At 43.5% G+C, this 15274-nt stretch overlaps 1 protein-coding gene across 1 annotated transcript in view; it reads left to right on the top strand.

Moving 5' to 3' along the window:
* The window catches only part of ttc9 (tetratricopeptide repeat domain 9), a 62869-nt gene that overhangs the window by 39555 nt on the left and 8040 nt on the right, over positions 1-15274 (top strand). Inside the window, exon 2 of the mRNA XM_033026827.1 lies at positions 11759-11941. Within this exon, the coding sequence (XP_032882718.1) occupies positions 11759-11941 (183 nt within the window). The remainder of the gene's footprint in view (positions 1-11758; positions 11942-15274) is intronic.

The following is a 15274-nucleotide window of genomic DNA, read 5'->3' as shown; positions in this document are numbered from 1 at the left end:
TCATCGCCAAGTGTCCGAATGTCTGCTCACTCTGGGTGTTGTCGCCGCTTCACTGACACACACACACACACACAACCTAACACACACACTCACACACACACACACACACACACACACACACACACACACACACACACACACACACACACACACACACACACACACACACACACACACTGGCACACACACACTGGCACACACAAGGTTTAAAGGGATATGGGCCAATGCGGATAAATGTGACTAGTTTAGATGGGGCATCTTGATCTGCATGGACAAGTTGGGATGAAGGGCCTGTTTCCATGCTGTAAGACTATTACACATTGTAGAAAGGGTGCAATTGCAGATGCTGGTTTAAACTGAAGATAGACACAAAAAAGTTGGATTAACTCGGGAGAGAAAGAATGGGTGTTTTGGGTTGAGACCTTCAGACTGAAGAGGTTGAAAAACAACCATATAGATGAAAAAAACAATGACTGGAGATGTGTGTATTCCAACTAAGGGTAGAAATCAGAATCATGTGGTCACCTTTATTGACATGACACCATAATATATATATTACAAAAAAAATAATTTAATGGGGTGGCACAGTGGCGCAGCAGTAAGGTTGCTGCCTTACAGCACCACAAACACAGATATGATCCTGATTGCGGGTGCTGTCTGTACAGAATTTGTACATTCTCCCGATGACTACATGGGTTTTCTCTGGATATTACGGTTTCTCCCACATCCAAAAAAAGTGCAGGTTTGTAGATTAATTGGCTTCTGTAAATTGTCCCTGGCATGTACGATAGAACTGGTGTATGGTAGATTGCTGGTCGGTGTGGACTTGGTGGGCCAAAGTGCCTGTTTCCATTTATATGTTTTACATATATATCTTAATTTGATTGAACCATATACTTGGTTGAATATGTGGCATTATTTTTGTCTTGTTTCTATAGTCAAAGGGTAAGATTGATTACTTTATTTGTGCAGAACAGTGATGGAAGTCCGACTCCTCTTGCCTTGTTTCTATGTTTTATATATATATCTATATTACTAAAAGTCTGATCTTGACCACTTCCTGTTGTTCTGTACATTGATTTTAGAAAAAAACGCTGCCACTTCGGCTGTGATTTTTGGCATTCTTACTCAGAGTCCCCCTCTGCTGTGCAGGACAACAGGATTTTTCCCATCGATGAAAAATAACAGTTATTAGTGTTTAAAAAAATGTTGAGAAAATGAATAACATTGAACACATGTCTACTAAACTGCAAGTGTGGTTTTATTGACCTTGGGTTCCCTTAATGTGGTTTGAAAATGAAAATGTGGTTGGTTTGAAATAAAGCACAGCAAATAGTTGGTGGTGGTTGGTTTGAAATAAAGCAGCAAATGGTTGGTTTGAAATAAAGCACAGCAAATGGTTACATAGAAACATAGAAACATAGAAATTAGGTGCAGGAGTAGGCCATTCGGCCCTTCGAGCCTGCACCGCCATTCAATATGATCATGGCTGATCATCCAACTCAGTATCCTGTACCTGCCTTCTCTCCATACCCCCTGATCCCTTTAGCCACAAGGGCCACATCTAACTCCCTCTTAAATATAGCCAATTCTCGCAGCGTGACATTAATGTAAACATAGTACCCAGTAGACACTATAATAAACAATAAAAATAAGTTCAATATATAAAGACAAACAGTATAATACAAAGACAAAATAATGCCCCCAGCTCCCTAGTGCAATCAAGGCAGTTTAGTTGGAGTATGTAGTGTTCATCAGCCTGATTCAATAAGGTGATTGAAGTTTTAAAAAACTCAAGTTTTTCTAACAGGAGCACTGATAGCCAGGGAGCACTGGAATAATCAATGCTCTATGTGATTACTGCATGAATGAGGATTTCAGGAATGGAATTTGCATCAAAGCAAGAAATCATGGTTTTGATCTTCCCATGTTTATCTGTAGGTTCTAGTTATATAATAGCTGTTAGAAACATAGAAACATAGAAAATAGGTGCAGGAGTAGGCCCTTGGGCCCTTCGAGCCTGCACCGCCATTCAATATGATCATGGCTGATCATCCAACTCAGTATCCTGTACCTGCCTTCTCTCCATACCCACATCTAACTCCCTCTTAAATATAGCCAATGAACTGGCCTCAACTACCTTCTGTGGCAGAGAATTCCAGAGATTCACCACTCTCTGTGTGAAAAATGTTTTTCTCATCTCGGTCCTAAAAGATTTCCCCCTTATCCTTAAGCTGTGACCCCTTGTTCTGGACTTCCCCAACATCGGAAACAATCTTGCTGCATCTAGCCTGTCCAACCCCTTAAGAATTTTGTAAGTTTCTATAAGATCCCCCCTCAATCTTCTAAATTCTAGCGAGTACAAGCCAAGCCTATCCAGTCTTTCTTCATATGAAAGTCCAGACATCCCAGGAATCAGTCTGGTGAACCTTCTCTGTACTCCCTCTATGGCAAGAATGTCTTTTCTCAGGAGACCAAAACTGTACGCAATACTCAAGGGGTGGTCTCACCAAGACCCTGTACAACTGCAGTAGAACCTCCCTGCTCCTATACTCAAATCCTTTTGCTATGAATGCTAACAAACCATTTGCTTTCTTCACTGCCTGCTGCACCTGCATGCCTACTTTTAACGACTGGTGTACCATGACACCCAGGTCTCATTGCATCTCCCCTTTTCCTAATCGGCCACCATTCAGATAATAGTCTACTTTCCTGTTTTTGCCACCAAAGTGGATAACCTCACATTTATCCACATTATACTGCATCTGCCATGCATTTGCCCACTCACCCAGCCTATCCAAGTCACCATGCAGCCTCCTAGCATCCTCCTCACAGCTAACGCTGCCCCCCAGCTTCGTGTCATCCGCAAACTTGGAGATGTTGCATTCAATTCCCTCGTCCAAATCATTAATATATATTGTAAATAGCTGGGGTCCCAGCACTGAGCCTTGTGGTACCCCACTAGTCACTGCCTGCCATTGTGAAAAGGACCCGTTTACTCCTACTCTTTGCTTCCTGTCTGCCAGCCATTCTCTATCCACATCAAAACTGAACCCTCAATACTGTGTGCTTTAAGTTTGTATACTAATCTCTTATGTGGGACCTTGTCGAAAGCCTTCTGAAAGTCCAGATATAACACATCCACTGGTTCTCCCTTATCCACGCTACTAGTTACATCCTCGAAAAATTCTATAAGATTTGTCAGACATGATTTACCTTTCATAAATCCATGCTGACTTTGCCCAATGATTTCACCACTTTCCAAATGTGCTGCTATCCCATCTTTAATAACTGACTCTAGCAGTTTCCCCACTACCGATGTTAGACTAACTGGTCTGTAATTCCACGTTTTTTCTCTCCCTCCCTTTTTAAAAAGTGGGGTTACATTAGCTACCCTCCAATCCTCAGGAACTACTCCAGAATCTAAAGAGTTTTGAAAAATTATCATTAATGGATCCACTATTTCTGCGGCTACTACCTTAAGTACTCTGGGATGCAGCCTATCTGGCCCTGGGGATTTATCGGCCTTTAATCCATTCAATTTACCTAACACCACTTCCCGGCTAACCTGGATTTATCTCAGTTCCTCCATCTCATTTGACCCCCGGTGCCCTGCTATTTCTGGTAGATTATTTATGTCTTCCTTAGTGAAGACAGAACCAAAGTAGTTATTCAATTGGCCTGCCATGTCTTTGTTTCCCATGATCAATTCACCTGTTTCTGACTGCAAGGTTTTAACTAATCTTTTTCTCTTCACATATCTATAAAAACATTTGCAGTCAGTTTTTATGTTCCCTGCCAGTTTTCTTTCATAATCTATTTTCCCTTTCCTAATTAAGCCCTTTGTCCTCCTCTGCTGGACTCTGAATTTCTCCCAGTCCTCTGGTAGGCTGCTTTATCTGGCTAATTTGTAGACTTCATCTTTTGTTTTGATACTATCCCTGATTTCCCTTGTTATCCACGGATGCACTGCCTTCCCTGATTTATACTTTAGCCAAACTGGGATGAACAATTGTTGTAGTTCATCCATGCAGTCTTTAAATGCCTTCCATTGCATAATCCACCGTCAACCCTTTAAGAATCAATTGCCAGTCTATTTGGCCAATTCACGTCTCATACCCTCAAAGTTACCTTTCTTTAAGTTCAGGACCCTTGTTTCTGAATTAACAATGTCACTCTCCATCCTAATGAAGAACTCAACCATATTATGGTCACTCTTGCCCAAGGGGCCACGCACAACAAGACTGTTAAATAACCCTTCCTCATTACTCAATACCCAATCTAGAATAGCCTGCTCTCTCGTTGGTTCCTCTACATGTTGGTTTAGAAAACTATCCCGCATACATTCCAAGAAATCCTCTTCCTCAGCACCCTTGCCAATTTGATTGGTTTGAAATAAAGCACAGCAAATGGTTGGTGGTTGTTGGTTTGAAATAAAGCACAGCAAATGGTTGGTGGTGGTTGGTTTGAAATAAACACAGCAAATGGTTGGTGGTGGTTGGTTTCAAATGGCAAATGATTAAAAGTCTAAACCTGACAACTTCCTGTTTCCACTGTATATTGATTTTAGATAAAAAGCTACCATTTACTGCTGTGATTTGTGTCCCTTACTCAGTCCCCCTCCGCTCATCAGGTGTAGAGGATTCTTCCCATCAATGAAAAATAAAATTAAATTAAATTAAATTAAATTTCTTTATTTATATAGCACATTTTTAGTCAACTTGCATTGACCCCAAAGTGCTTCACATAATTACATCCACACACACAGGCAAAGGTGGGTGAAGTGTCTTGCCCAAGGACACACACAGGCAAAGGTGGGTGAAGTGTCTTGCCCAAGGACACAACGACAGTATGCACTCCAAGCGGGATTCGAACCAGCTACCTTCCGGTTGCCAGCCGAACACTTAGCTCATTGTGCCATCTGTCGTCCCCGCGACAATAAAAGTGTTATTAGTGTTTAAAAAAATGTTGTGAATCTCTCTCTCCTGTCATGAAGACCACGCCCCTTCCGGTGGGATGGGGAGGGATTATAAAACCCGGAAGTGTGGGTGTGGCTCAGTCCCTGCAAGATGGGGGAGGGAGAGGTAACGACTCTGTTTGAGCTGTGAATCAACTGACACACTGAATGCCTACTGAACTGTGAGTGTGGTGTTTCCTGGTGTTTTGTGTGGTTTTATGATGGTTTATGGTGGTTTCACCCTGCTTGAAATGGTATGAAACTGCATTTGAATGTGGTGGCCTTGCACCCTGCATGAAATGGTATGAAACTGCAATTGAATTTGCTGGTCTTGCAACCTGCTTGAAATGGCATGAAACTGCAATTGAATTTGGTTGTCTTGCACCCTGCTTGAAATGGTATGAAACTGCACTTGAATTTGGTTGTCTTGCACCCTGCTTGAAGTGGCATGAAATTGCACTTGAATTTGGTGGCCTTTCACCCTGCTTGAAGTGGCATGAAACTGTACTTGAATTTGGTGGTCTTGCACCCTGCTTGAAGTGGCATGAAACTGCACTTGAATTTGGTGGCCTTGCACCTTGCTTGAAACGGCATGAAACTGCACTTGAATTTGGTGCCCTTGCACCCAGCATGAAATGGAATTTCAAGAAATAGCCGTGTCAATTGCCAGCCCACCAGCCGTGAGTGAGCTGCCAGCACATCAGGCTTGAGTGTCTGAGCTGCCACCCCAAAAATCAATTTGGCCCACAATGTCCATACTAGCCCTCTGGAAACCAGTCCCTTCAGCCCACAACACCCATACTAGCACTCCAGAAAGGCACACCCCCCCCCCCCCCAACCCCACTGGCCACCCAACATTGGAATTGGTGGAGAGGTGGAATATTGCGTTGGGGGACCAGCTCTCCCGTGTGATGCTGGGACCCAACAGGTCCCACTTAGTCTAATATATATAAATATAGCAGCATGAATTATAATCTGATCTCCATACATGAATATACTAAAGTCATTCATGTGCTACACCTGTTAGAGCCTGGCCCTACTGTGGAATGTAATTAGTAATGTAATTAAGCCTAGTTATGAATATCCAATCCAATTTAAAGCATAAATGTTGCATTCGAGTAAGTTAAAATTGTTACAGTATGCACCAGATTGCACAATTTCAAGCTGAAAAATGCAAAAGCTTCCTAAGTGCCGTTTAATGAATGCCCACATTAATATTGTTGTCCATTTATTTTTCATTTTCCTTCCTTGCAAATTGCGAGTGATATTTTGTCACATAAAAGGTCATTGCCCTAGAACAGCCTTCATTGTCAAATGTATTTAGTAATGAGACTGTGAAATATAATTGTCTGGAAATTGGATCCTGTAGTGCCGTTTTGAGAATGGACTTTAGCCAGAATCAAAAGAAACGTGTCCTTCGCTGGGTCACACCCTGTTGCTCAGGAAATTGAACTCAGTACTTCTAGTTACGGTGCAAGCTGACACACCTGATGAGTTATCCACACTAGAAGCGGACACAGAAGTGCCAGTCCTCTTACTGTGTCACATTAGAAACATAGAAACATAGAAAATAGGTGCAGGAGGAGGCAATTCAGCCCTTCAAGGCAGCACCGCCACTCATTGTGATCATGGCTGATCGTCCCCAATCAATAACCTGTGCCTGCCTTCTCCCCATATCCCTTGATTCCACTAGCCCCCAGAGCTCTATCTAACTCTCTCTTAAATCCATCCAGTGACGGCCTCCACTGCCCTCTGTGGCAGGGAATTCCACAAATTCACAACTCTCTGGGTGAAAAAGGTTTTCTCACCCCAGTCTTAAATGGCATCCCCTTTATTCTAAGACTGTGGCCCCTGGTTCTGGACTCGCCCAACATTGGGAACATTTTTCCTGCATCTAGCTTGTCCAGTTCTTTTATAATTTTATATGTTTCTATAAGAACCCCCCTCATCCTTCTAAACTCCAGTGAATACAAGCCTAGTCTTTTCAATCTTTCCTCATATGACAGTCCCGCCATCCCAGGGATCAATCTCGTGAACCTATGCTGCACTGCCTCAATCACAAGGATGTCCTCCCTCAAATTAGGAGACCAAAACTGGACACAATACTCCAGATGTGGTCTCACCAGAGCTCTATACAATTGCAGAAGAACCTCTTTACTACTATACTGAAATCCTCTTGTTATGAAGGCCAACATTCCATTAGCTGTCTTCACTGCCTGCTGTACCTACATGCCAACTTTCAGTGACTGGTGTACAAGGATGCCCAGGTCTCGCTGCACCTCCCCCTTGCCTAGCCTAACCCCATTGAGATAATAACCTGCCCCCTTGTTTTTGCCGCCAAAGTGGATAACCTCACATTTATCTATGTGGACTGCATGCAGGAGGAACGGATGGCATTGACCCAAGGACCAACCATCATTTGGCAACCGCAGGCCAATCAAGTCTCCATTACACTGTTTGCTTTGTGATAGTAGCATTGAAAGGGACAATTCCTCCTGAAAGGTCAATCACATATGGCATACGCCCATTTCTTATGCTGTAAAATCTGAAATAATCGACGGAGTGTGTAGTATATACAGAGTAAGTATATCGTCATCAAAGAGCAGGGACACATTTTTTTTCTGACTAAAAATTGAGGGAGATGTGGAAAACTAACATTGGCCAGAATGTAATTATGAGTTGGAAAGTACTGCCTGAAGGGGCAGAGGAAACAGAATTAGTCAGTACTTTCTGTTTTTCATCTCTGACTTTTGTCCACCATCTGCCTATTGAACCCACCCCCCCCCCCCCCCACCCCCTCACCTGTATCAACCTATTACCTGACAGGCTTTGTCCTGCCTCTCCTCTCTTCCCGCTTTCTTTTTCCATTCCCTGCAATCAGTCTGAAGAAACGTCCCGATCAGAAACATCACCTGTGTATGCTCTCCAGAGATCGGACCCACTGAGTTACTCCAGCACTTTGTGTTCTTTTTTGCTTGTAGTTGTGTCTAGACCAGACACAATAGGAAAACAGATTCTCTTCCCTGAAAAAAGCAAATTAATTATGTAAGTTTGTGTAAAGATAAGGTTGTTTTGTGGCTACCATCTTTGATAATAGCTCTGGATTTATTTGTTTCATTGGTTTAAATTACTAATATGTCATGATGGGTTATGACCTCCATTCACTAGGTCATTAGTCCAAGCTTCTGAATTGTCAATTCAATAATGTAACCACTGTGTTGCTATTCCTGTCTACAAAAGCAGTTCATAAATTCATAAGTGATAGGAGCAGAATTAGGTAATTTGGCCCATCAGGTGTACCCTGCCATTCAATCATGGCTGATCTAACATCCCCTCTGAACCCCATTCTCCTGCCTTCTCCCCATAACCCCTGACACCCATATTAATCAAGAATCCATCTATCTTTGCCTTAAAAATATCCATTGACTTGGCCTCCACAGCCATCTGTGAAGCATACTTCCCTTCTGAACAGTGCTCTGGTCTACATTTCCTTCCCTTCTGTGCATGAGTTAAATGCCTTTGCTGAGGCAGGATTGTTGAAGCATGCACCAAGCCACAGGAAACTTCTGCTCTGACCATCGCTGGTACTGTGGGAGGTTAAATACAGTCTCTCCTTGTGCTGACAGCCAGCTAGAATGTTAGTTACAATTTAAAGTTTCTTTCTCATTACCAGTTTTGATTTATTATTGTTATATGTACCAAGAAACAGTGAAAAACTTATTGTGCACTTCTCATTACCAGTTTTGATTTATTATTGTTATATGTACCAAGAAACAGTGAAAAACTTATTGTGCACTTTTTATCCAGTCAATTCGTACCAGGTATGAAGATAGACACAAAATACTGGAGTTATTCAGCGGGACAGGCAGCATCTCTGGATAGAAGGAATGGGTGATGTTTCGGGTCGAGACCATTCTTCTGAAGTCTGAAGAAGGGCGTCGACCCGAAATATCACTATTCAGAGATTCTGCCTGTCCCGCTGAGTTACTCCAACATTTTGTGTCTATCTTCGTTGTAAACCAGCATCTGCAGTTCCTTCCTGCACATACTGGATATGAATATAGTCAAGTTGTACACAGGTACAGCACGTAGTGCAAAGAGTAAAAAATAACTAGAGTGGAGTAGTGTTACATCATTATAGTTTTACAACTGCAGAGAATGTGCAGATAATAAAAAAGTGCGAGGGCGGCGATGAGGTAGGTAGGGAGATTGTGAAATTGTCAAAACCCTTAGGTTTTGAGAAATACATTCAGTGGTCTGATAAAGTGGGGAAGTAACTGTTCCTGAAACTGGTGGTGGGTGCTATGAAGGTACTCCTGACTGAATAGAGAGGGGAGAAGAAGAATGACCGGAGAGTAAGTCATCCTTTATTATGTTGGGTACTTACCCAAGGCAACGTGAAGTGTAGATGGAGTCGGTAGGGGAGGGGGAGTTGGCTACTTTGTTTGATTGGCCTCACTGCATTAACCACTCTCTGAAATCTCTTGCTGTCTTTGACTGAACAGTTTCCAAACCAAGCTGTGATGCACCACAATAGGACACTTTCTATGGTGCATCTGTAGAAATTGATAAGTCATGGAGACACACCACATTTCCATAGTCTTTCTTCTTGGTAGAGGAATTATTATTGGAGGCACGTTTCAAAACAAATACCAACTTTCTCAAGGCTCTTGAGAAAAGTAGTGATTTGGAAAATTAAACTTATCAATGGATGTGATTAGTGCTGTGTAATTTTCCAGGTGAAGAGAATGGCTATGATTAGGCAGATGGTCCCATTGGTTACACTGTGCAGTAAGGTCCTTTGGTTGCAAGTCAAGATATCTCCTGGTTTAGGATTATTTACCCCTCATTGACTTTGAAAGTAAAATACAATGGTGTAGCAAGAGTTGTTTTGTCCATGCATTCTTGCCACATGTGCGGTCAAATAATAGGAAATATGATTTGACCACAGAGCAAGACCATTTGTGCTATTATGTCTGCGCTGGACAAAAAAGAGACACCCAGTTTATTCCTACATACCAACATTTTGTCAATAACCTAACAGATCACAGCTCCACATTACTACCCGACTGGTTTTTTTTAAGTGCGATCAGATTTTCTGCCTAAACCACACCTAGGTCTGAAGAAGGGTTTTGACCCGCGATGACACCCATTTCTTCTCTCGAGAGTTGCGACTATCCTGTTGAGTTATTGCAGCATTTTGTGTCTTAGAAGTTGTAAGTTGCCTTTGACTGTCCCATCTAATATTTAGAATGACGCAGAAGGAGTCCATTTGTCCCATCAGATAATGCTTGCTCCCAATAGATCAATTTCATTTTCTCTTTCCTTAATTCCCTGTACTTTGTTCTCTCCCCTGTGCAAATATAGTTGATCACATTTTTAGAGGCTAATCTGCTTCACTCTTCCTTCCCCAAGTGCCTTTAAAATAAATATCTCCCTCCCTGTTAATTAATATTACAGATTCTGCTTCCAAATTATATTTATTCTGGTGTTCCATATTATAATATATTTAATATATAATATAATATATTTCAAATATTCATAATGCAAAGATTATTTTTAAGCGCTCCCTTTCTTCAAGCAATAAGATACTTTTGGTGGAAAGATTGTAAGATCCATTGCACAGTAATTATTTTTTCATAGAAGGATAATGTCATCCTGGTAACAGTACGATACTGTATGTAACAATGTAATTTACTTTAGACTTTAGAGATACAGTGCATAAACTAGCCCTTCCGTCCACTAAGTCAATGCCGACCAGCGATCACCCTGTACACGAGCACTATCCTACACACCAGGGACAAATTGCTATTTTACCAATGCCAATTATCCTACAAACCTGCACATCCTTGGAGCGCGGGAGGAAACCGGGCTCCCGCAGAAAGCTCATGTGGTTACAGGGAGAACGTATAAAGTCCACACAGATAGCACCCATAGCCAGGATCGAACCCTGGTCTCTGACGTGGTGAGGCAGCAACTCTACCATTCCTTCTCCTTCCTCAACCGCGAGATTCCTGGGGATTTCCACACTCTTGTAATCCTGGTCACCTGCACATCCTTGGCTTCAGTGCACTGGTAGCAGCTGTGCCTAGAGACATCTCGGTCTAAATTCTAGAATTCCTTCTCTGAACTTCTCTACCTCTCCCCACCTTTAAAATTCTCTTTAAAAATTCTACCTCTTTGAAGAAAGTTTTGATCACCTGATCTAATATCACTCCATTGGCACGTTGTTGAATGTTGTTTGATGACACCCTTAAAAGTGTTGTGCGACATTTTAACTGCATTAAAGGCACGCTATACTTGCAATTTGTTGAATGTTTATTAAAATGTCTGCTGCAACGATTTTGATGAGTAACAGGACCTCAGGTGCTGTCTGTGGAGGTTGCACATTCTCCACATGACTGCTTGGGTTTCCTCCCACATCGCAACTACTTGCGGTCGGTTGGTTAATTGGCCATTGGAAACTTTCCCTGGTGTGTGAGCAGTAGAATGTGAGGGGAGTTGATGAGAATGTGGAATTAATAAAAATTGGTATTAAAATTGGATTAGTGGAAATGGATGGTTGATAGTTGGTGTAGATTCGGTAGGTTGAAGGACCTGTTCCTGTGTTGTATCTCTCTAAGACTCTGCGAGGAATGATCTCAGCCAGTTGGGCATTCATTTTCACCATGGTGTACCTACCACCCAATAGCCAAACAAAACCAAGGGGAGCAAAGCCTCATGTTATCTCTTTTTGTGTCAATGTTTTAAATCTATAATTGCTAATCTCATGTGTTCTCTCTTCTTCATTTTTCTCAAAAGCGTGCTTACTACAAGCGGAACTCGTGAATTACGAGCGAGTAAAGGAATATTGTCTCAAGGTCCTGAAGAAGGAAGGAGATAATTTCAAGGCTCTATATCGCTCTGGTGTGGCTTACTACCACCTTGGGGATTATGACAAAGCTTTACATTATCTGAAGGAAGCAAAGAACCGAGAGCCAACAGGTAAGGAATCGTTCACTTTCCTCTGTCTAACGAGATATACACAGGTAGGTGCAAAGTTAAATATAGTCACCATTTTGATTCACAGACATATTGAACCATCTTTTTCCAAATGTCAAAGTCAAAGTCAATTTTAATCGTCACATGCACCCAAAGGAGCAGTGAAATGAATTTGCCAGCAGCGATGCACTTAAAAATAACACACAATACACAATAAGATTTAAGACAAAATCCACCACAGCATTCTTCACTGTGTTGAAAGGCAACAAAGTTCAGTCAGTCTTCCTCCCTTGTTCACCCGTGTCGGGGCCATAAACCCTCCGCAGTCGCCGCTACGGACGGCCAGATGTACAGGCCCTCTCGTCAGGATGATCAAACTCCGACGTCGGGACGGTCAAACATGCTTGGAGGTCCCGAATCGGCACTTTCCTACCGGAGACCACAGCTTCAGGATGTTGTAGGCCGGCAGTCGGAGCTCTTCTCTGGCGATTCCTGGCAAGTCCACACCCCGCCCACGGCTAGAAGCTCCACAGACCACGTTCCCATGATGCCAAAGTCAGCAGGCCAGCTGAGCCCCGGCAATGTTTCGCCCCGCTCCGCGATGGAAAAGTCCATGCTGCGCCTGCTGCTGATGCTCCGGGCCCGACTCCGGGAAAGGCCAATCCATGCTGATAGGCTGCGAGGGAGGCGACATGGAAAAAGTCGCCTCTCTGTCGAGGAGGCGACCGAAAGCAGTTCCTCCCTTCCCCCCCCCCCCACCACCCCTCACACAAGACACACCAAGAGCCAACTAAACTAACATTAGACACATTAAAAAAAACAAAAAAGTCGAAATAACAAACACGCTGCTGGCAGGGCAGCCGACTCGCAGCGCCCCCACCGACCTGGGGATACATTAAACATGACACTTAAATTTGAGAATGTGATGTTGCACAAGGATGCTTTTTATAGTAAAACGTGGCCTTCCCGTCCCTCATGTCATCTAAATGGGTGGATTGCAAAAGAGCTGGTAGTTCTCCTAATGCACCCCCTAGTTAACCCAGACAGTCTAATTTCCAAATGATTCAAGAAAGGGTGTAGCCATTATCTTTTGTGTTGCGGAATGCATTTAAGGTCAATTTTTGGGGGGAAAAGATTGGAGAAAGGAGGGATGGATTCCTATTGCCATCTTCTGTTTACATTGACCTTAGATTCTGGGTAAAATAAGTCAGATGTGTACTTGCCTAGGCTGCAGTTGTGTGAGACTCTGGATGCGGGAAAGGATATTCACATCTCATTGTTCAGGTGGCGGTCAGTTGGGGTGGTGGGGACAAGGGCGTAGGTACAATGGTGCATCAGAAGCTGGCGATGAGCTGTCTCAGGACTATCCACAATAAGGTGGATAGATCTAGCAAGATGAAACCACACAGCGCCAAAATGTTTGACACCTATTGTAAGAAAGTTTGGAGCACTTGGGCCTTGTTTTTCTCAACCAAGCGGATGCAGCCTCTTAACAAGAAAGCATCTTGTCCGGGAACATTACCATCTGGTTTGGGAATTGCTCTGCCAAGGACAAGAAGGCTCTGCAGAGAGTAGTGCGTTCGGCCGAACGCACTATGGGAACTTCACTTGCCCCCCTGCAGGAACTATACATCAGGAGGTGCAACTCCAGAGCCAACAATATCATGAGAGACCCCTTCCACCCCTGCAACGGACTGTTACAGCTGCTACGGTCAGGCAAACGCCTCCGTTGCCATGCGGTGAGAACAGAGAGGTTGAGAAGGAGTTTCTTCCCAGAGGCCATTCGGACTGTAAACGCCTATCTCACCAGGGACTAACTCTACTGAACGTTTTTCCTTCCATTATTTATTATGTAAAAGAATATGTGTGTTATGATTGTGTTTATAGTTTGTTTGGTTGTTTGGTTGTTTGTCTTTTACACAAAAGTCCGCGAGCATTGCCACTTTCATTTCACTGCACATCTCGTATGTGTATGTGACAAATAAACTTGACTTGACTTGACTTGACTTGAATTTGCTTATGCTAAAGTGGAACTGTTGTTGGGTCACAAATTACCCAGTGCAAGAAATCACTGTGAGAATTGTACATTTAATAATTGTGTGAATTGTACATTCTCTCCCCCTCTCTCTGTCTCTCCCTCTGTCTGTGTGTCTCTCTCTGTCCCGGTCTCTCTCCCTGTCTCTCTCCATCCCTCCCTCTGTCCCTGCTTCTCTCTCTCTCCCACCCTCCCTCTGTCCGCTCCCCTGGCCCTGTTCCCTCCCTTGCACTTATTCCCCTCTGCTCCTCCACTCTTTATTTAGGCCTTACGGAGAGACTGTGCCTGTATTAATACATGCTTACTCTGATGGTTTTGCTGAGGCTTGGAAATCTGGCCATTGATAAAGCAGCTACCTTCTCCTGGTACTCGTTGCCGACCACGTTTACTCCCCAAGTCTAGTTGTGTTAACTTTTATACACACCTGCGTTTGATCAGTTCTCCACCATCCCAACAGCCCACTTGCTCTGCCCCCTACTTTGATCCCCCTCACCCTTCAATCTATCTTTCTCTCGCCCGCATATCCATTCACAGATCATCTGCGGCCTTGAGCCACTTGCCCGATTGATGAGATTTGTCCCTTTGACGGGCCAGAAACTTGCTGAAAATATCTGACGGGCGACCTGCGGTTAATTTTGTTGAGTTGGCAAGGCAGCAACTACCTTGGGTTTTCAATCTTCGGATATAACCATATAACATATAACAATTACAGCACGGAAACAGGCCATCTCGACCCCTCTAGTCCGTGCCGAACACATAATCTCCCCTAGTCCCATATACCTGCGCTCAGACCATAACCCTCCATTCCTTTCCCATCCATATAACTATCCAATTTATTTTTAAATGATAAAAACGAACCTGCCTCCACCACCTTCACTGGAAGCTCATTCCACACAGCTACCACTCTCTGAGTAAAGAAGTTCCCCCTCATGTTACCCCTAAACTTCAGTCCCTTACTGCCCACCAATCTCAAACCATCCCATCTCTTCCCACCCCTGAGTGAAGTCCCAGCCTGGTGGATCACTAAAATAGATAAGCACAAAGCTGGAGTAACTCACTGGGCCAGGCAGCATCTCTGGAAATAAAGGATGGGTGACGTGTTGGGTCGAGACCCTTCTTCAGACTGACAGTAGGGGGTTGGGAGGGGTGTAACTGGAGAGCTGGAGGCGAGAAAAGACCAGGTAGAACACTATCGATCACGAGAACTGATTCCTCAATAGGTGAAATCCGTGGGCTGTCAGGGGAGGTAGGATAGGTCTGAAGAAGGGTTTTGGCCCAAAACGTCGCCTATTTCCTTCGCT

This window comes from Amblyraja radiata, chromosome 9 (assembly GCF_010909765.2).
Source record: "Amblyraja radiata isolate CabotCenter1 chromosome 9, sAmbRad1.1.pri, whole genome shotgun sequence".
NCBI lineage: Eukaryota > Metazoa > Chordata > Chondrichthyes > Rajiformes > Rajidae > Amblyraja > Amblyraja radiata.
The sequence above is the reverse complement of the archived record's forward strand: the minus strand, read 5'-3'. Positions and strand labels throughout refer to the sequence as shown.